This window comes from Oryctolagus cuniculus, chromosome 20 (genome assembly GCF_964237555.1).
Source record: "Oryctolagus cuniculus chromosome 20, mOryCun1.1, whole genome shotgun sequence".
Lineage (NCBI taxonomy): Eukaryota > Metazoa > Chordata > Mammalia > Lagomorpha > Leporidae > Oryctolagus > Oryctolagus cuniculus.
In genome coordinates this window covers 46,659,511-46,681,094 of record NC_091451.1, presented here as the reverse complement: position 1 = coordinate 46,681,094, position 21,584 = coordinate 46,659,511, and the positions used below count along the sequence as shown (strand labels likewise).

General features: G+C 59.6%; 1 protein-coding gene across 4 annotated transcripts in view; it reads right to left on the bottom strand.

Moving 5' to 3' along the window:
- Positions 1–21,584, bottom strand: part of TDRD9 (tudor domain containing 9) — an 84,372-nt gene that overhangs the window by 29,710 nt on the left and 33,078 nt on the right. For all 4 annotated transcript variants that reach the window (XM_051834938.2, XM_051834939.2, XM_051834940.2 and 1 more), the window contains 15 exons: positions 20,790–20,954; positions 16,350–16,453; positions 14,014–14,078; positions 13,221–13,275; positions 13,042–13,126; positions 11,951–12,008; positions 9,887–9,991; positions 6,037–6,134; positions 4,827–4,958; positions 3,599–3,764; positions 3,456–3,519; positions 3,320–3,383; positions 3,019–3,063; positions 2,552–2,605; positions 275–391 (listed from right to left, as the gene is read on the bottom strand). In XM_051834938.2, coding sequence (XP_051690898.2) covers positions 275–391; positions 2,552–2,605; positions 3,019–3,063; positions 3,320–3,383; positions 3,456–3,519; positions 3,599–3,764; positions 4,827–4,958; positions 6,037–6,134; positions 9,887–9,991; positions 11,951–12,008; positions 13,042–13,126; positions 13,221–13,275; positions 14,014–14,078; positions 16,350–16,453; positions 20,790–20,954 — 1,377 coding nt within the window. The remainder of the gene's footprint in view (positions 1–274; positions 392–2,551; positions 2,606–3,018; positions 3,064–3,319; positions 3,384–3,455; positions 3,520–3,598; positions 3,765–4,826; positions 4,959–6,036; positions 6,135–9,886; positions 9,992–11,950; positions 12,009–13,041; positions 13,127–13,220; positions 13,276–14,013; positions 14,079–16,349; positions 16,454–20,789; positions 20,955–21,584) is intronic.

Sequence of the window (21,584 nt, the reverse complement as noted above, 5' to 3'; positions counted from 1 at the left end):
GGTTTTGTGCAGGTCCAGCACCAGCTGTGGCGGGCATCTGGGGAGGGACCAGCAGATGGGAGATCTGTCTCCGGCTCTCCTACTACAAAAGAGACATTTAAAAGGTAAACCGCTGGAGGCTCCGCTGAGGCAATGGTGAGCGACAGCCCCTGGGAATGAGACACGGGTCTGCATCCTCACTCAGGGACAGAGGACAGGACGAGTGCTGCGTGTCCTCGAGGCTCAGACGCCACCGGACACGAGGGCACGCACGGGGAGAAGGCGCGCGCCGCACCTGCAGGATGAAGCGCTGCTTGTGCGTGTACTCCTGGTCCATGACCGGCCGCCGCGACCCAACACACATGTTGAACTGTGAGATCCTGTTCTTCAGTTCTTCATACAGCTCAGCTACCTGACAAACACACGGAAGCCTGACGTCTCGAAGCAGCGCCCTCCCCCAACGGGGAGTGCGTGACGGGGCAGTGTGGACACGGCCGTGGGAGGAGCCACTGGAGCCGCCAGGAGCATTGACTGAGGGTTAATTACGAGGAACGAGCAAGATGCTCCAGCAGGCGGGCGGCGGGCGCACAGGGAAAGATGCTGCGCCCCACCCCACCCCCCGGCCGGGTCTGAGTGTGGGCGGGCGGTGGGCGCACAGGGAAAGATGCTGCCCCCCCGCCCGGGTCCGAGTGTGGGCGGGTGGCAGGCGCACAGGGAAAGATGCTGCGCCCGCCCCCTGCCAGTCCGAGTGTGGCTCCACTCCAACCCCAGCTTCCTGCTAATGCAGCCCCTGGGAGGCAGCTGTGATTGCTCGCTGCACCCACATGGAGGCCCAGACTGGGTTCTGGTTCCTGGCTTCTGCCTGGCCCCCAGGCATTTGGGGAGTGAACGAGGGGACAGAAATCACTCCCTGTTTGTCTCCCTCTGTGCCCATCTGCCTTTCTAATGAACTTTTTTTTTTGACAGGCAGAGTGGACAGTGAGAGAGAGAGACAGAGAGAAAGGTCTTCCTTTGCCGTTGGTTCACCCTCCAATGGCCGCCGCGTCCGGTGCGCTGCGTCCGGCGCACCGCGCTGATCCGATGGCAGGAGCCAGGAGCCAGGTGCTTTTCCTGGTCTCCCATGGGGTGCAGGGCCCAAGCACTTGGGCCATCCTCCACTGCACACCCGGGCCACAGCAGAGAGCTGGCCTGGAAGAGGGGCAACCGGGACAGAATCCGGCACCCTGACCAGGACTAGAACCCGGTGTGCCGGCGCATTTTTTAAAACATGCTCAGTCCAGGGCTGGTTGCGGAGCAGCAGAGCAGGCCGCCATCTATGGTGCAGCGTCTCTCAGTGCTCATCTGAGCCCCGGCTGCTCTGCTCAGCGCAGCTCCCTGCTAACGCGCCTCGGAGAGCAGCAGCAGACGCCCGACTGCCGCCCCCGCGGGAGGACTGCATGGGGTTCCAGGCTCCCAGCTTCAGCTTGCACAGCGCTGACGGCTGAGGGCACTGGGTGTGAGCCAGAGGAAGGATGGTATCACTCTCTACCCCTCCCTCTGCCTCTTAAGTACATGAAAAACAAATAATCACTTTTTAAAATAAAATTATGCCATCTTCTCTGGCTGAAATATAATAAAAAAAATTAACAAAACAAGCCACCTAAAAACATCTCTTTTTACCTGGAAGCTATCAAAAATGCTTCTAGGCTGGCGCCTGGCTCACTTGGCTAATCCTCCGCCTGCGGCGCCGGCATCCCAGGTTCTAGTCCCGGTTGCCCCTCTTCCAGTCTGGCTCTCTGCTGTGGCCCTGGAAGGCAGAGGATGGCCCAAGTGCTTGGGCCCTGCACCCGCATGGGAGACCAGGAGGAAGCACCCGGCTCCTGGCTTCAGATCAGCGTAGCGCCTTCCGTAGCGGCCATTAGGGGAGTGAACCAACAGAAGGAAGACCTCTCTCTCTCTCTCTCTCTCTAACTGCCTGGCCAAAAAAAAAAAAAAAAAAAAAAAAGCTTCTAGAAAACCTCAAGGAGGAAAACAGCACAAAAGAAATGACAGCGACAGTGACAGTGACATTGCTACAAGCCAGAAATCAGCGGCTGTGACCAGAGCTGGACACAATCACATTCATTCATAGCTGTAAACACTCTGAATTGGAAGAGCTGAAAAGAATGACGAACACTGTTCTGAGGACAACAAACAATGTAACTAAGGGACAGAGAACTGAAAGAAAAGAACAAAAACAGTCCACTAGAACCTGCCTTCCCAAAACAAGCAGCCTACCCAGCAGAGCAGGCTCGCCGGGAGGGAGCAGGGAGACGGCCGCCTCGCAGCACACAGCAGGGCGACCGGCCCAACCCTGCACTCCTCTCCAAGGCAGGGTCTGGCCCCGCCCAGCTCCGGAGAGGTGGACGCTAAGCCCGGGACCACTCTGCCTTGATGTGGAACCGAGCACGAGCACCACGGGTGGGCGAGAAGCCACAGCAGCCGCCACCTGAGGTGGGGAACAGCAGGGGCGCTGCCGGCGCAGACGCACTGCTCCGGGAGCTCCACACTCACCAAGTGGACCCAGCTCGCAGAGGACAGAGCGCACACTCACCTCTCGGATCCTCTTGATCTGAATGTAATTTAGGCGTCCCCAGTCGAGTTCATCCTTCAAACACATGAAAGCGGACCATTGTAACCAGAGCGTAAGAAAGTGTGTGTGCTGCCCTGAGCCACTGCGGCCCTGCCCCCCGTGTGCCCGCCGCCTGACCGCGACTGTCGTGGGAAGCAGCTGTGTGACACGTCGCGGAGGTGGCCTTACAGGAAGAGCCAGAGCTAAGCTGCACACTGAGTGCGAACACACAGCAGATCTCTTTAGAAGGAAAAAAATCTGACCCAAAAAGGAACCGATGGAGGCTCACAGGTAAGGTCCCTTTAAGCTCATTATCTAAACCCTGGCTGAAAACACAATCAAGCGACGGGTGTACAATTTACACCCAGCAGGTCCAGCCCAACACCCACGGCCAAAGAGGCACCCTCAGTGCAGAGAGTCAGGTGAGCCCGCCGTCCAGGAGGACCCACCTTGGGATGCCGCAGCTCCCCTCGCTGCCTGCGCGCCTGCCACGCCTGGGAACAGAAGCCAGAGCTGCCAAACGCGTTCTTGGCTGATCAGACTTTCAAGTCCAGCAGCCGTACGTGCACCATGACCACAGAAAATTCACAATTTCCCAAGTCAGCTTCATCAAACGGGACTCCCAGCCCCAGCCCCTCTTCCAGCAGTTTGTTCACTGCGTGTTGATCGACATGAGCCCCCGGGATCCTCATGAGAACAAACCCTGCCCTCCTGCACACAGGGAGTCCGGCCGGGAGCCCGAGGACGTACTTTGAACGCCTCCACGAGGGCGATGCAGTCACTCTTGCTGTTGCCAGAGAAGCTGCCCTTGCTCCTGCACACACGGGACAAAGGGTCACCGACAGCAGCGAGGCCGGGCCGGCGGCAAAGCACGAGCGCGCCCTACCTGTATCCATCCAGATGCTGCCTGAAGGGCATGGCGAAGAAGTTCTTCAGAGACAGCGCTGCCGCTGACGGGAAAGCAGGCGCGTGAGCCTGGCAGCGGCTCCGCGCCCCGCGCCCTGCGCCCTGCGCCCCGGCCTCGCTCACCGATGATGAGACACTCGTCCAGGCACCCGAACACGTGCCCCAGCACGATGAGTTTACCGAGCTGCTGGTTAACAGGAAGCTGAGCCAGAACCCTTCCCAAGAAGGTCAGCTCGCCGTCATGGGGGTTCTCGTCCTCTCGCTGCCCGCTGACTGCCAGCGCTCCCACCTTTACCAGATAAACAGTGCATTAGCGAAGCTCGGCCCGGCGCCCCGGCCTGTGTGGTGGCACGCAGGCGGGAAACGGGCCGCAGTGGCTGAGGGAGGCTCCGAACTGCTTCCGTCAGCTGAGGACCTGCCGTGGCTGCCAGAGCTCTCGAAACTGAACACGGAACACACGCTATGTGTCGCGTTCTGAAAGCAGAGCGGAGGCCATTGGCACGGGGCTCAGAGTCTGGAACACACGCAGCCCGCATCAGCGCCTGGGTTTGAGCTTCAGTTCTGCTTCCAATCCCGGTTCCTGCTAATGCTGCCCTAGGGGACAGGAGGGGACAGGAGGGGGCACCCACGTACTTGGGAGCATGCCACCATGTGGGCTAACAAGATGAGTTCCAGGCTTCTGGCTTCAGCCTGGCCCAGACCCCGTTGTTGTGGACATTTGGATCAAAGATCTGTCTCACTGCTTTTCAAATAATTTAAAATGTTTTATCATTAAAAAGAATGTTGCTGGAGGTAACACTCCAGAACACATCCACACACGTCTGCTCTCCCCTGACTTAGCAAGCGTGAGTGGCACGTGAAGGGGGTAACCACACACAGTGTCACCCACAGTAAGAACCTAGCAGGTGGGGACGGAAGAGAGCCAGGCAGGAATCCCACCGAAGGGTAACGCATTCGAGGGTAGAAGCAGCACAGCTGTGCCAGCTAACAGCGTGTGGACTCGACCACAGCACACACGGCTGGAGCTCAAGCAGACGTTCGGGGTCTCTGGCACGGGAGGGAGCGGGGAAGGCAGGCAGAGAGCTGGGGGAGAGCCAGGGCCCGATGGAGCTCTCCTGCCCCGCCTCTCACCAAGGGCCCCGCACGGCAGGCCTGGGGCAGGGGCAGCACAGGCCGGGGCAGAGCTGGGGTTGTGAAGTCCAGTGGAAGAACTGACAAAGCCATCGAGACAATGCGCACAGAACCTGGAGTCAGCCCCTCACCGCTGCGGGCTGCCCAGCCATAGGGACGGCGGCCCTGAGAACCACACTGACCCCAGTGCCCCAGCTGGGAAGGCACACAGGAGTCCTACCTCCTTCAGCAGCAGGACGGTGCGCTCGATGTCGCTCAGGCTGGGAGGGGACAGGGCAGTGGCCAGCAGAGCTCTCGGCTCACCCATGTCCAGTAATTTCACTTTCAATACTGTGCTTCCTAAGGGGCAACGCTGAAAAGAGCCAAGTGAAACTCAGCACACACAGGCACCATTCCAGAGACCAGGACGAGGAGAGAAAGGAAGAGGGGAGGTGGGGGTGTGTGGCGAGAACAGGAAAGAGGAGGAGAGAAAGAAGGGCGAGGCGGACACAGAGAGAAAGACAAGGGGACCGGGAGGGCGGGCACTTGGCCTATGGTTACGCCGCCCGCTGCCCGCGTCTTGTAGCCGAGTGCCTGGGTTTGAGTCCTGGCTCCCTCCCAAAGCACACCCCCGGGGGTAGCAAATGGCAGCTCAGCTCCAGTGGGTGGGTGGGTCCCTGCCATCCTCATGGAAGACATGGAGTTCCGGGCGCCTGGCTAAACCCTGGTTCTTCCAGGACCTGAGGAATCAACCAGTGGATGGGAGACCTTCCTGAGTCTCTAATACTTTTAAAAAATAAGAGACAAAGAAATAGGGGGTGAGAGCGACAGGGGGAAGTCCAAGGAGGGAGGGACGTGGAGAGGAAAAGGTAACCACAGTGAGCACTCCCCAGGCACACGGCAGGACGCGAAGGGCGCTCCTGGCCAGCAGACGCCACGCACGCTCCTCTCATCAGACCTGAGAGGCACCAAGCTCAAACTGCACCTCAGGATGAGTCCTCAAGTTGGGGATTTTTCTGGAATCAAAATTACATGACGGGCCCAGCGCTGTGGCACAGCGGGTTAAAGCCCTGGACTGTGGCGCTGGCATCCCATATGGGCACCGATTAGAGTCCTGGCTGCTCCACTTCTGACCCAGCTCTCTGCTGTGGCTTGGGGGAGCAGGAGAGGACAGCGCAAGTCCTTGGGCCCCTGCACCCACTGGGAGACCTGGAGGAGGCTCCCGGCTCCTGATCAGCTCAGCTACGGCCTTTGCGGCCATTTGGGGTCGGAACCAGGATGGAAGATATTCTCTCTCTCTCTCTCTCTCTCTCTGTGTGTGTGTGTGTGTGTTTCTGTCTCTCTCTGTAACTCTTTCAAGTAACTAAATATTTAAAAAATTTTATGCAACAAACTGTTCAGCGAAACCCCATCTATAAAAAGCCACTTTGCCAATGGCCAGCACTCATTACCAGCATCTCTGGGACAGCGTGGTCAGGGATGGAGCTGTCCCAGAAGTCCTTGTACACCAGTCTGTAACAGTAGCCTTTTGACACGCGTCCAGCCCGGCCTGCAAAGGAGAAGCGCTCAGACACCAGCAGGCTCAATGCCTCCAACATCAGCATGCACACACATCTGAGAGAAGCCAGTAAGTACTAGAAAACCACCAGCTCCTACCAGGCGGACAGCAACAACCACAGGAAAGGCAGAGTATTCTCAGTAGCAATGCATTATCCTTATTCTCAGTAAGTTACCCTAAAAAGAAGAGCTAGTCTAAAAAGCCCGAGTAAGTTGGGTCTGGTGTTGCGGTGTAGCATGTTAAGTGGCCGCCTGCGATGCTGCCACCGCATATGGGGTGTCAAGTCCTGGCTGCTCCATTTCAGTCCAGCTCTCTACTGTGGCCTGGGAAAGCAGTGGAGGATGGCCCAAGTCCTTGGGCCCCTGAACCCACGTAGGAGACCTGGGGGAAGCTCCTGGCTCCTGGCTTCAGCCTGGCCCAGCCCTGGTTGTTGCAGCCATTTGAGCAGTAAACCAGTAGATGGGAGACTGATGGATTCTTTCTCTCTCTGTAACTCTGCCTTTCAAATAATAAAATAACTATTTGAAGGAAAAAAAGCTAGAATAAGTTACAATGGGAATAGACTCTGACTTCTACTCAGCAATCTATACTATGAAACACAACATGTTTCTAAATAAAACCACCTTGGTCCAATGTCATGGAATCCCAAACACTCAACACCACACACCCCCTGCCAATGCGCAGCTCACACTGGTATGGATGCGCAGTCACCCAACAAAAGGCACACAGCTGGAGACAGTGGTGGGGCCTCACCACCTCCTGCTCAGGCACTGAGCCACCTCCAGGTGGCCTTCAAGCGGGCACTTGCCCTGAGCACTGCCCTTGCGTGGCGCTCGGAACCAGGCTGGCCTTGGGAGACACCACACAGACGACGCTCTCGCGATTCTAGCGCTTGTGGAGCAGAAACTTTTTTTAAATTGGGCTGGCACTGCGGTGTGCCAGGTAAAGCCACCACCCTCCTATACGGATGCCAGTTCAAGTCCCAAGTCCCAGCCACTCCACTTCTGCTCCAGCTCCCTGCTAATGTGCCTGGGAAAGTAGCAGGGGAAGGCCCAAGTGCTTGGGCCCCTGCACCCACATGGAAGACCCAGAAGGTGCTCCTGACACCTGGCTTTGGCCTGGCCCAGCTCCAAGCATTGCAGCCATTTGCAGTGTGAGCCACACACAGCAAGTTCTCTCCCTCTAACTCTCTGTGACTCTGCCTTTCAAACAAATACATCTTTAAAACGGCCACAACAGCTAGAGCTGGGCCGATCCGAAGCCAGGAGCTTCCTCCACGTCTCACACATGCGTGCAGGGGCCCAAGCACTTGGGCCATCCTTTGCTGCCTTCCCTGCCATGTTAGCTGGGAGCTGGATCGGAAGTGGAGCAGCTGGGATTCAAACAGGCACCCATTTGGAACACCCGTGTCGCAGGTGGCAGCTTTACCTGCTTCGCCACAGCACTGGCCCTGGAGCAGAAACTCTTGTATCCTAACACGTGATGGAACCTGAGGGAGTGGGGGGAGCAGTGGCAGAGGGTCCTTAAATACGCAGCTGTTAAGCCGGCGTGCGGCACAGGGGGCTAAAATACCCCTTGGGACATCCACATCCTGGACCAGAGTGCTGGTTCAAGTCCCAGCTGCTCCACTTCTGATCCAGCTCCCTGCTAATGTGCCTGGGAAGGCAACAGAAAATGACTCAAACACTTGAGTTCCTGCACCGTGTGGGAGACCTGGATGAGTTCCTGGCTCCTGGTTCAGCCTGGCCCAGACCTGGCTGTTACAGCCATCTGGGGGAACCAGCAGACGGAAGACGCCTGTCTTTCGCTCGCTCGTGTTCTCTCTCCCTTTCCCTCCCTTCTCCCTCAGGCTGCCTTTCAGATAAATCAATCTAAAAACACAAAATACTTAAATATGTGACTATTAGAAAGATGGGGCAGCCCAGGGAGCTTTCCTTTCCCACCTGTGGGGTCAGGAAGGGTGACGGGAGTCTGGCTGGACTCCTCCCACTCTGGCAGTGACCCTGCCAGGAGGCTGCTGGGGAGTCTGCTCCCACCCCCACCATCCCCACCCCACACCAGGCCCTAACTGCAAATGACAGGACTGCCAAAGAAAACCCGAAAGTAATCATAAAAATGAGCCAAAAAAACCCTTCTTCAACTCTAACAAGTGGATTCAGCAACCCTGCAGGATACAAGATCAGCACACAAAAACTCAACCCCTTTGCTAGACACTAGCAGTGAGCAAGCAGGAAACACAATGTCATTTACAAATCAAATCAATCAAACACGGGTGCGAATCGTGCACCAGCACGGAGCGTGTGGGTTCAGAATCACAGGACACTGAGCAAGGAGACTGCAAGGAGCCTGAAGGGGAGCCCGCCCATGACAGGGCCGGGACCCTCCACCAGGCACCCCGCCAGCTCCCACTGTGCTGCGCTTACAGACGATGCCCACGAGGGGGAGCTGAAGAGCAGCTTGCTGTACAGGACAATTCTTATAAAGAATTTTTCTAATCACAAACATTTCAAACACAAACAAGGCAGACGAGTGATAAAATTCCTACAATCCCAGGACTGGCCCAAAAAGAATCACTTTTAACCTTTTTTGTACATTGATTTCTAGTCTCGCGTTTTGTGGGGGTTGCTGGGAGGAAGGGGTTAAACACAGGAGCCTTTTCACCTCCTGGAACCACACCTAACTCAACACACACGGGCTTCTCACAAAGCAGCAGCAGCCTCGCGACACCCCTCCGCCGGCGCCCGCCCTCGCTCTCAGGGCCTCTCCAGCCAGGCCCACGGCAATCCCAACAAGAGCTGGGCCAAAGCCAGACTCCTGGTTCCGCCACTCAGAAGCACAAACGTGGGCAACTGCTCTCTCCGCACCGCAGGGACCACGGCGCAGGCTGCCGGTTGCCAGCGGCCTGGGGGAGCTCTGCAGAGACTGGGCGGCGTGGTGTCTGCCGGGAGGCCAGCAGGTGAACGCATCGTTAACTTCTCCAAGCAGGAGCTGCCTGACCCGGCAGGGGTTCCCGCCCCAGAGTCCTCCTGAAAACCCGTGCACCGCTCAGGCAACACCCAGACCCCAGCAGCTCCCACCTCCACCCGTGCACCACGGCCAAAGGTCCCCGCCCCAAGATGGCTGCACACCTCCAGCAGGCAGCACGTGGCTGATGCCGCGGAGCCCACTTGCCGGAAAATAATCCTCCAAACAGCAAAACGTGGGGAGAGGTCGGAGGAAGGGTTATCGAAAAGCTAAGGGACGGATCTGCTTGGTTCCCACCGCCGTTCACTACAAATGTTCGGCTTCACTGTACAAAACGACAGTGCTGAGACGCTGGCCAGTTACTGGGCACGAAGCCGACGGCGGGGCAGCAGCAGACGGGGGGGTGGGGTCTGACGGAGATCCGACGACACGAGCTGCTGCCTGCGGCTTGAGCGTGGCTCCAAGAAGGAAGTCTCAGAGCGACAGCGCAAACACCGAAACTCTGAAGACACCGTGGGGGGGGGGGGGGGGCCTGCGTCCCACACTGACGCCAGCTGCGCCCGGCTCCAGGACTCCAGCTTCCTGCTGGGGCAGACTCCGAGGCAGCAGTGACAGCTCAAGTCCTGCTCCGTGAGGCCGCGTGGACGCCTGGACTGGGTTCCTGGCTCCTGGCTCCTGGCTCCTGGCCAGCCCAGCCTCGGCTGCTGGGGTGTCGGGGTGAGCCAGTGGATGGAGCCGCCCTCGAGCACGCTGACGGAGGGGCTGTGCCGGCGCCTTACCTTTTCTCTGGTTACAGCTGGTTTTGGAAGCCCAGCTCAGCCGCAGGCTGTGGTAGTTCGTGTCTTCATCACACACCAGAGTTCTGGTCAGACAGAAGTCTATAACTGTCATTTTCAAGCACAAGAAGGTCAACACTGTGCGGACGAGAGACTGTCACACAACAAACCGCGAGCAGCAGCCTGGGGCTCCCCTGGCAACACACCGCCCCTCCGCACTGACCAGGCCAGCGTTCCTCTGGGTGAGACACACACAGCAGGTGAGGGCCACTGTGTCCTACCAAGGGCCGGCCTGGGCTCCGCCCCAGAGTAGCGCCACCCGCACACCACCACAGCAGGCCGGGTCACCGGGACAAGCTGCTGAGCTTCCCCGGGCCACGGTGCCCCCTGCCACACAGCACAGGCAACACCGTGGGCAGTGTCCCCACACCCTGCAGCCCAAGTCCAGAGCCCCCAGTGTAATGGCCTCCCCACCACCACATCTGAGGGGAACACAGCCCTGGCTGATGACAACGCCCCTGCCCCCACTGCACAGCCACACCACCCTGTGTTGCTGGGCACCTGACCCCACAGCACCCACTGCCCAGTCTCGGGACAGTGGGGGCTGCTCCCCAAGCCTCTACTTACGGAGAACAGAGAGGACCTGGACCACTGTGAGCACCCCGGGCCCTGTGCCACCTCCCCCGACAGCCACAGCCAAAGGCGCTTAGTTAGCCTGCAGCATTCTGTCTGGAGCCCTTCCACAGCTGCCCTGTGGAGGCCGCCAGTGCCGCCCACACGGCTCACCTCCATGGCCTCCTTCACTCCCTCACGCTGGACCCTCCAGCACAGGGAGACGTGCACCTCTCCCTACACACTGCTTCTGCGCCCCAGGGCTCCCTCTAAGCAGGGTCCACCTGCCTCCCTGCACCAGGCCGTGAGGAGCACAGCTGGGCTCCTGGCCTCCAACTCGTCACCGGCTGACCACTGCCAGCTGCACCCAGGCCCACCGCCTCCTGAGCTCTCTACAGAACACCTCCTGGGGGTCCCACTCTGTACCCACTCTGCTGTCCCTCCAGTTCAGTCTCCCGAGAGCAGCAAACGCCCACTGCCTTCACTTCAGAGCCTGCCCTGCCTGCTGCCCACCCTCTCTCCATGTCCCAGGAGAGGGGCCTCAGACCAGGCTCTCCAACCTCGCCACTGGCTCCACGGGGCCCTGAACAGCCCTGGGCGTCCCAGGACCTCAGCTCCGGGCCAGCGCCCACCTTGGGTCCAGCTCCCTGCCACCCTGCTCTCTGCTGACGTCACCACACCCGCTCTTGGCATGGGGCCCCTGTTTTTCTGCACAAAACACCGCGCATCCAGTTCCCTTCAGGACCCGACTGGAGCGAACCCCGCCCGCAGGAGAAGCCGCCCCAGCCACCACTCTCTGCACACTCCCCAGCATTTACCTTGCTGCTTGTCTGTCCTGACGGCTGCCGTCCCCCACAGCCAGCACGAAGCCAGGCAGGGGCAAAGGCTGCCAGCAAGCAGCACCCGGCATGCACAGCCCAGGCCATGCCTCCCGCCGCCCCGCAGACCTGCCACTGTGCCCCAGCTGCACCCAAGCCTGCTTCTTCTATGTATCTGCAACCTTACTTCTGTTCCTACGTAACTTCACCTCCGCCTAAAACCTGAAACGCTAGCAGTCACCTGCCAGTCCTGTCCCCCTCAGCGGGTGGCGACCGTGGGAACAGCCACTTGGTCTCACAGCAGTGCCCAGCACCAAGAGCAGTGCCCACCGTGTGCCAGGCTCTCAGACACAAGCTAACAATGCAACAAATGCAAGGGTGGCCGCTTCCCAGGTGAGCAAGGACCAGGTGACGCACAGCCTGCCCACAGGGCGCGTGGTCCCCTCTAGCTTCCTCAGGAACACAGTGGCCTGGGCCAGAAGAAACCCCAAGTGAGAAGCAGCGTGTTGGGGGCAGTGAACTGGAAGATAAGGCGACACTGGTGAGCCGACTTTTCTAGAAAGTCTCATCAACCAGGAGAGCTGAGAGGCAGGGAGCGCCCGGCAGAGGTGGCAAAGGCACGCGGAACGCCGCCTACCGTACTTGACGTCTGGCACCGTGACGGAGCTCTCCGCGATGTTGGTGGACAGAATGATCTGCCAGACAAACGAGGAAGGCGGCTAAGGTTCTTTCTGATCTTCAGGCTTCGTTAGGCCAAGTTCAACAATTACTTAAAAGCTTCTTCATGTAAGACTGAGCTCAGATTCTGGATTCGCCATTTCCTATTTGGCAGGTCCCAGTTGGTCAAGGAGCCCCTGGGGCATGGAGAAGCAGCCACAGGCACGTGGCAGGGCCCACAAGCAGCAGGCCAGACATGGGCAGAGAGGACCTCCTGATCCCTAGGGGCATGGGGGAAGCTGCCATTCCCAGGAGCACGTGGCCAGGCTGACCCCGAGGGAGGGCTGTGATCCTAAGAACACGAGGCCTGGCCTGCCCTCGCAGAGTCGAGGGGCCTGGGCTCAGGCGCGCAGCCCAGGTCGTCTCCTGCAGCTCTGGAAGGGCCACGAGAAGACGACTCCATTGCTCACACCCACTGGATCACAGAAGCCCTCCCAAGACAGACCGAGACCCTGGCTCCCGGCAAAGCTGCCAGACACACACCAGGGACACCAGGCAGTCTCGGAGCTTGAGACATGCCAACAAGAACTAAAAGGCACCAAACCCACTACCAACAATGCCCTGAATTGAGAAAAATTTTGGAATCTTAGTTTTATAAAAGCCACCTGAGGGGCTGGCACTGTAGTATAGTAGGCAAAGCTGCCACCTGGGCTGCCGGCATCCCTTGTGTGCACCGGTTCACTTCCCATCCAGCTCCCTGCTGACGCATGTGGTAAGCCATGGGAAGATGGCTGCACCCGTGTCAGAGACCCAGAGGAAGCTCCTGGCTCTGGCCTGGCCTGGCCTGGCTGTTGCGGCCACTTGGGCAGCAGACCGGCAAAAGGAAGATCTCTCTCTCTCTCTGTAACTCTGCCTTTCAAATTTTTAAGAAGCACATGGATTTAAGACTGAGTTATGTACCAGGTCCACCAGGCAAGTTCACCAGAGACAGGCTCACGGCAGGGTTCTGCACGGGCCGAGTCTACAGACACTGCCCTGGCGCTCACCGCCGCCGCCGCCGCCGCCACCTACCTTCCGATACCCGGGGACTGGGCTCAGAAACACGTTGTTCTGCTCCTCCAGGGTCACGCTTGAGTGCAGCGGGTACACCTGCAGCCTGGGACGCCCGAGAGCAGTGAGCCCCGCGGCCGCCAGGGAGGCGACCGCCGCGCCGCGGTGGGGAGGCCAGCACGGCGGCGCGTCAGACCCACCTTCTGTGAACCATGTTTGTGAGGAGCTCGTGCATGTAGTTTATCTCCCCCAGCCCTAGAGGACAAAAGGGGAGGCAGGAAACACGTGTAGTCGCCGCTAAAACCAGCCTTTCCACAGAATGACGTCGTCCCAGGAAGGCCCCACCTGTCCTCCTGATCCGACTTTACCTCCGCCTACCTGTAAGAACACACGTGGCCCTGCCTCGTGCGAACCTGAAATGAGGACCCTCCTATTCCCCCACATTTCCCTTCCAACACCAGTGCTGTCTCTGGGTGTGCGCTGAGTAACTTACACGCACCTGGAGGCAGCAGGTGATGGCTCGAGCGGCTGGATCCCACCTCCCGGTGGGAAACTGGACCGAGGTTCCAGCTCCCGGCCTGGCCCAGCCCGGCCCTGTGATCACAGCACTGGGTGGGGAAAGCAGCGGGTGCGAGTTCTCCCCTCTCCCTCTTAGACAATAAGGGGGAGAGAGCCACGCCCACCGTGGTCACGTGGTCCTTATGGGGACAGGCACATAAAGCAAGCCCACTCTAACTACAGCAGGACAGAAACCGTGGCTCAGGCCTGCAGCATGTCACCGTCACGGTCAAGTGCAGGCCCAGGCAGTCCCTGCACACGACTGCAGGTTTAATGAACTCATCACTGCACTGGAAGCCTGAAGGTGGCAGGACCGCCTTCCAAGAGCCACGTGCCCACCAAGGCCACAGTGGGGCACACTGCGGCTCTGTGACTCACATCCTGAGCACACGCTACTTGTGGTGGAGGTGCCAGCCACACACACAGCACGCCCACCTGGCAGGAAGACCAGCACGCTGCTCCGTTCCGACACAAACTGGGCGCCCGACCAGGTCTTGTTCCTGTTGGAAACACGACGTGCACAAACATAAGTCAAAGCTATGATAGCCACTCCTTTTCTAGAACCCCAACAGCATAGGCTTTGGGTCGTAAAAGCCTCTCACAGGCAGTCCAGTGGGAGCCAAACACCAGGCAATCCCCAAGGTCCCCGCGCAGGAGAGCCAGAGACACACGGCCCCTGATGCGCTGTGCGCCAAAGCTCTCCTTGCACTCAGCTGCTGGGACCCTGCCTCCACCCAGGGAACATGGGACATGACTCAGCAGACTTCAACTCCAAGGAGCCCAAACTATCGGTCCAGCACCACACGTCGTCCTCTGCCTCCTCCTGCCTGCACGCCTGTCCTCGGGGTCAGGGCCCCTCACTGCGCCGGGGCACGGCAGGAACAAGAGCAAGGGCCCTGCTCTTTGGAGAGGACATCCTAGCTGGAGACACAGACAGGACCAAGCACTCAGCAAGGCGCCCCAGTACCACAGCGAGGGGGCAGGAAACAGGGCAGGCGCACGCCACACCCCTAGAAAGGAAGGCTGGGAAGGCTCCTGGAGGAGCCAGCAGGGCAGCTGGGGGCAGTCAGGCGGGAGCAGGAGCCCGCAGGCCAGGCTGTACCTGGGGACAGTACGGCCAAGAAGGGCAAGGAGGCGAGGGGCCGACAGCAGCCAGGCTCCTGCCTGGTGGTCCTGGCTGCGACCACCACACCTCCGCCCGACCAGAGGCAGCGCTTCCAGACGGCGGGAAGGAGAAAGCCCCCTGAGCGTGCATCTGGGGCCCCTTCATGTGAAGGGCACAGGAATGGGGTCGGTCCACCCTGATCAACAGACAGGCTAGCAGGCTGGCCAAGGACTTGGAAATGACAGGACAGGACTACCGACGAGGAGGAGACCTGACAGGCAGGCAGCTGGGTGCGACGAGGTCCTGCCCGCCACAGGCACCACTGCGGACGCCAGGCCACTCCTCCCGCCCCACAGGCGCTGCTCGTCGCAGCGGCCAGCGTGGCAGTGGTGACGGTGTACGCAGACTCCACAGGAGGGAGCTTCCTCCACCCGGGCTAATCTTGAACCTGCCAACAGCAGGCCCAGGTACGGCCCGAGGAAGCAGCCCACCCAGCTGAGGGCTGGCCGAGTCCATCCTGACGGTGACAGACACATGTCCCAGATCTGGGAACAGGTGCCTTCTGCGGCAGGGCTGCCCAGAGGACACAGACCACGGGCCACGCCTTTCCACCTCCACAGCTCCCCGACGGCACAGCCTCCAGCCAGGGGCACCAGCCCAGTGAGGTTTACAGGTCTTCCTGACACCAGGAGCTGCTGGCTGAGAAAGACGACACATCCCACAGGCCCGGTTATTCCATCAGTCCTCCAGGAGGCACTAAATGCTGCAGGTGTGAAAGCCAACAACCAGGAGAAAACACTGAAGGTGCTGGTGCTGTGACAGTGTGGGCTGAGCCTCTGCCTGTGGTGCCAGCATCCCATACGGGTGCTGCTTTGTGGCCCGGCTGCTCCACTTCCCATCCAGCTCTCTGTTGTGGCCTGAGAAAGCAGGAGAAGATGCCCAAGTGCTTGGGCCCCTGCACCCACATGGAAGACCCGGATGAAGCTCCTGGCTCCTGGTTTTGGACTGGCCCAACTCCAACCACTGTGGCCATTTGGGGAGTGAACCAGCGGATGGATGACCTCTCCCTCTGTGTCTCTGCTTCTACCTCTCTGTAACTCTGCCTTTCAATAAATAAATAAAATCTTTTAAAATTTTTTTCCAGTAAAAATTTTCCAAGGTACTAACTTGAGTTTAAAATATACAGATTGACTACTGAAAAATTATCTACAGTTCTGTCTTAATATTTTAAAAACCTCAGAAAGTTTCAAAATGAAGAGTGAATTGTTAAAGTCACATACAGGGGCTGGTGCTGTGGCGCAGTGGGTAAATCTTCCACCTGCAGTGCCAGCATCCCATATATGGGTGCCGGTTCGAGTCCTGGCTGCTCCACTTCTGATCCAGCTCTCTGCTATGGCCTGGGAAAGCAACAGAAGATGGCCCAAGTCTTTGGGCCTCAGCACCCACATAGGAGACCCAGAGGAAGCTCCAGGCTCCTGGCTTTGGATCAGCACAACTCCAGTTATTGCAGCCATCTGGGGAGTGAACCAACAGATGGAAGACCTCTCTCTCTCTCTCTGCCTCTGCCCTCTGTAACTCTGCTTTTCAAATAAATAAATATTTAAAACAAATAAATAAAGTCCCATACAGCAAAGCTCAGTCCGTCACCAGCTAGAGTGTCTCTCACCTGTTCTCCTTCATATCCAAGTCATCAAACATCTGAATCAGGGAGACGGCCACTTCATAGATATCCTTGGTTATCACCGGTTCCTCCAGGAGATGAGCAGAAAGCTAAACAGAGTAAACAAAGAAGGAGACAAAGTCAGGCTCAGAGGAAACCCCGTGGCCTCCGCCTGCAGGGACAGCAACTCACACAGGCACAGCTGTGGCCCCTGCTGCTCCTCTTCCCATCCAGCTCCTGCTGGTGCACCTGGGAGAGCAGCAGAGGACGGCCCTAGTGCTCGGGCCCCTGCACCCACAGGGAAGACCGGATGAAGCTCCTGGCTCTTGGCTTTGGCTTGGCCCAGCTCCGGCCACTGTGGCCATTCGGGGAGTGAGCCACGGGATGGAAGGTTGGTCTATTTCTATCTCTTTCTTTTAAAAATTAATCTTTACAAACATTTTTCTAGAAATTAAAGGACTCAAGCGCAGCCCCTGTCACTGCAGCAAGGACGCACGCACAGAGCTGACACAAGGGGCACGTCCTGGCGCACAGCGAGGCCGGCTCCTGGACAGCAAGGCCGGCTCCTGGACGGCGAGGCCGGCTCCTGGACAGGAAGGCCGGCTCCTGGACAGCAAGGCCGGCTCCTGGATGGCAAGGCCGGCTCCTGGACGGCAAGGCCGGCTCCTGGACAGGAAGGCCGGCTCCTGGACGGCAAGGCCGGCTCCTGGACAGCAAGGCCGGCTCCTGGACAGCAAGGCCGGCTCCTGGACAGGAAGGCCGGCTCCTGGATGGCAAGGCCGGCTCCTGGATGGCAAGGCCGGCTCCTGGACGGCAAGGCCGGCTCCTGGACAGGAAGGCCGGCTCCTGGACGGCAAGGCCGGCTCCTGGACAGGAAGGCCAGCTCCTGGACGGCAAGGCCGGCTCCTGGACAGGAAGGCCGGCTCCTGGACGGCGAGGCCGGCTCCTGGATGGCAAGGCCGGCTCCTGGACAGCAAGGCCGGCTCCTGGACGGCAAGGCCGGCTCCTGGACAGGAAGGCCGGCTCCTGGATGGCAAGGCCGGCTCCTGGACGGCGAGGCCGGCTCCTGGACAGGAAGGCCGGCTCCTGGATGGCAAGGCCGGCTCCTGGATGGCAAGGCCGGCTCCTGGACAGCAAGGCCGGCTCCTGGACGGCAAGGCCGGCTCCTGGACAGGAAGGCCGGCTCCTGGACGGCAAGGCCGGCTCCTGGACAGGAAGGCCAGCTCCTGGATGGCAAGGCCGGCTCCTGGACGGCGAGGCCGGCTCCTGGACGGCGAGGCCGGCTCCTGGGCAGCGAGGCCGGCTCCTGGGCAGCGAGGCCGGCTCCTGGGCAGCGAGGCCGGCTCCTGGGCAGCGAGGCTGGCTGGTTTGTTTTTTGTTTTCGATTTATTTATTTATTTGAAAGGCAGAGTTACAGAGCGGCAGAGACAGATTCAGAAGCAGAGAGAGGGAGGGGTGGAGGGAGAGAGACAGAGACAGAGACACTGACTTCCATCTGCTGGCTCACTCCCCAATTGGCAGCAACAGCCAGAACTAAGTCGACCTGAAGCCAGGAGCTTCATCCGGGTCTCCCACGTGGGTGCAGGGGTCCAAGCACTTGGGCCATCCTCCACTGCTTTCCAAGGCCACAGCAGAGAGCTGGATGGGAAGTGGAGCAGCCGGGACTCAAACCGGTGCCCATATGGGATGCGGCACTGCAGGTGGTGGCCTCACCCTCTAGCCACAGCACCGGCCCAGGAAGACAGTCTCGGTGGCAGAGAAGTCTCCCCAGCACTGATACCAGGTGGAGTTTCTGTGCCCAGCACCATCACGTGTGGGAGTGGGGGGGAGGCAAGGTCACGTCCACGCTGCCAGTCACACCACGGGGCTGTCCACCAGAACTCGCCAAGCTGCTTTAACTGTGCAGAAAGCAAGCCACACCGACCCTGGGCGCCAGATGTGCCCCCTCGGGCACGTCCACAGCACCCAGGCAGGGTACAAAGACCGGTCAACTCCAGCTAGGTCTCTACAAGGCCCACCGTTATGTCCACCTCGTCACGTCCACACAATCTCTATCACAGCCAGACCAGGTTATTTTTAAGGCTTTTTGTTGAAAAACAACAACCAACTGCCACGTGCAAGCCACTGCATTTGACTTTACGAAGGACACGTCAGGAAGGACCCTCAAGTCATCAAACCTCACTCATGCACGCAAGCTCATTCCCACTGTGACCTGGAGTGGATGACGCCACACCTCGCCACTGCACAGCCACCGCTTCCTGGGGGACAGCTGACAGCTGCTATCAGGATCCTGAAGACGCAGGTCTGACACGCGGCTTCTACCGCACATGACTTCCTACTTTACGCACACTACAACCAGATTTATGATAGCACAACTGCACAACAATTTAAAATGGCTGGATGTCCCACAAACACCAAGAGTGGCACCCAAGCCCATCTATCAGCCTTTCCACACACGTACTTCCACAGAACTAAACCCACTCGAGAGATGCCAAATGCAGCCCTGCGTCCTCCGAGCTGGCTCAGCACAGGAGATGCAGGAAGTGCCACAGCACCGGCCCCCATCCACTGGAGCAGGGCACCCCCGCCAGGACTAGAAAGAAACAGGAGAGGCAGGGCCGTGCTCCCTGGAGCCCAGCGCACACCAAGGCCCGGTGTCTGACGGGGCCCTCACACACACGGTGGGCAGGGCGGCAGCACAGAGGGAAGCACCTGATTCCCAGGAGAGAAGAGCCAGCGGGGGCCGTGCCGGGGCCCTGGGACCCTGCACACTGGCCCCAAGGACCTGTGCCCAGCCCAGCCAGCGGGTCCAGGACTGCCGCAGGTGGAGGATGGGCACTGCAGGGGTGGGGGCAGCTGGGCTTCCACGTCCAGGGCTCAGAGTCCAAACCACGAGACCGCAGCAGGACGCAGCTGTGCTGTAAGCGGGGAGGGGCGAGCAATGCGCGAATGACCGCAGTGAGCGAGAGGTGGGGGCTCTGCGTCTGGACCGGGGCTGGGGCCATCGATGCTGACTTCACGAGTTCACTATAGCACGCGTGTACATTACATGTGCTTCTAAGGATATTTCTGTCAGTCAAAAAAAGATGAAAAGAGCACCCAGGCTCAGTTCCCAGCTCCAGCTAATGCAGATCCTTGGATGCGCAGTCATGGCCCAAGTGCCTACGTCCCTGCCACCCCCATGGGAGACCTGGGGTGAGCTCCCGGCTCCTGGCTTCAGCCTGGCCCAGCCCTGGCCACCGCAGGCATTTGCGGGGCCTCAGGGGGTGTTTCTGAAGATGACAGAGGTTGAGAGGGGCAACGTTAAGGCACACAGGGATGAATCGGGCTGTGAGGCCTGGAGCTGGCCCGTGACAGCAGACAGCGTGGCGGGCCAAAGGACACCTGCAGAGAAGGCCCCGCGGAATCCACAGACCCAGGGCGGCTGAGTCTTGCCATCCATTCCCTGAGAGCTCTACCAGACGCCAGCAGGCAGCCCTGCAGCCCAGGCTCCCCGAAGCCAGGGCCTGGCCGTCCCAAGGGAACGATGGCCAGGCCCGCCCCAGCTCCTGAGCACATCCACAAGGCTGTGTGTCTGTTGGTGAGCACTGGCGCTGACACGCAACAGAGTAACTGCCCACAGGACCACGGCCAGGGCCAGCTGCAGAGGGGACGAGTACAGCATAGCACTTGCACACTCCCGAAACGGCCAGGAAACGCACGCTGCTCATCTCCGGGCTCCTTCCTCCCAGCGCGAACAGGGGCTTCCCGTCCCACTTGTTCCAGACTTTCACACGGACAGAATGGAAGGGAGGCTGGAACACACGCCCCAGGCCACTTCGAGGTCAGCCCCCAGGGACAGGTGCTGCTGAGGTGGCGTCTGCACCGCGGGGCGCGGGAGCACCGCACCCCTGTAGCCCTCCTCCCACAACCACGAGAAAGCACAGGGCGCCTACAGAACACGAGCACACTCCCCCAAGGGCTGTCCCGTGAGGAGCCCTGGAAACAGTCACAGCCCGAGGAGCCGGGGAGACGGTACACGGTGTCCCGGGGGCTCCTGGGCAGAGCACACAGAGCGAACACAGCAGAAACACACGGTGCCATCGACCGTTTCTGAGCCCTGACAGACGGCCCCGGTGCTGCACGTCTGCAGGCGCGTGAACCCAGGCAGTGGGGAAACAGAGCCCCTCCACCCCCAGCTGCATCGGCGCCTGGCACGGAGTGAAGCCTGCTGTCCGTGTCTTCAACACCGCAAGGTGTGCGGCAGCCCGGCAGCCCGGGGCTCAGCGAGGAGGCGCTTCCGGCCGCGATCAGGAGGACCCAGGAGCCCCCCTCTGCTTCCCCTTCCCCACGCCTGGGCCCTCCCACCTCTCTGCTCTGCGTTCTCCCAGGGTCTTCGTCAAGGGACGAAGGCGGTTTGATCACACAAGCACCTTCACCGGAAAAGCAGCAGGGCTTCCAACGCACCCCGCCACGATGAATGTGCCCCAGGTCGTTCAGGTAGTACTCCTCGATGGCGTGGGGCTGGCCTCCCACTTCGAACACGTAGGCGGGCTTCATCTTGTTCTGCACCGGCACGGCGAAGTAGTCCGCGAACTCCTGGCAGTTGATGGTGGCAGACATCAGGACCACCTGCGGCGGAGACAGCCAGGCGGGGGCTGGGGCTGGGGCCGAGAGGCGGCCCGTCCCCAGCAACTTCCCAGACCTTCAATCAGATCCGTCTCTAGCATAATATAAAGTGCTGCAGCATGGAGAACACTTGCACTCTAAATTTTCCTTTCTTTCAGTTATTTTATCAAGTGACAGCTCCCATGCTCCGTGAAAGCTGCTGTAACCGTTTATCTAAAGGGGACTGGGGCAGGGTTGGTGAAGCAGTCAAGGTGTTACCTGAGACACCTGTACCCCTGCTGAAACACTTGGGCTCCACTGCCGGCTCCACCCTACTTCAGCCTCCTGCTGAGCAGGCCTGGGCGGCGGCAGGGGACAGCCTGAGCAGCTGGGTCCCTGCCGCCACGCAGGAGGCCTGGACTGAGTTCCTGGCTTCTGGCTTCAGCCCGCTCCACCCCAACAATCATGAGCATTTGGGGAGTGAGCCGGCAGACAGGAGAGCTCTCTGTAGCTTTCCTTAAAGAAAAATTCTATAAATAAAACTTAAAAGGAAACTTTCCTGCACCCCATGGGAGACCAGGAGAAGCCCCTGGCTCCTGGCTTCAGATCAGCAGCGTGCTGGCCGCGGCGGCCATTGGAGGCTGAACCAACGGC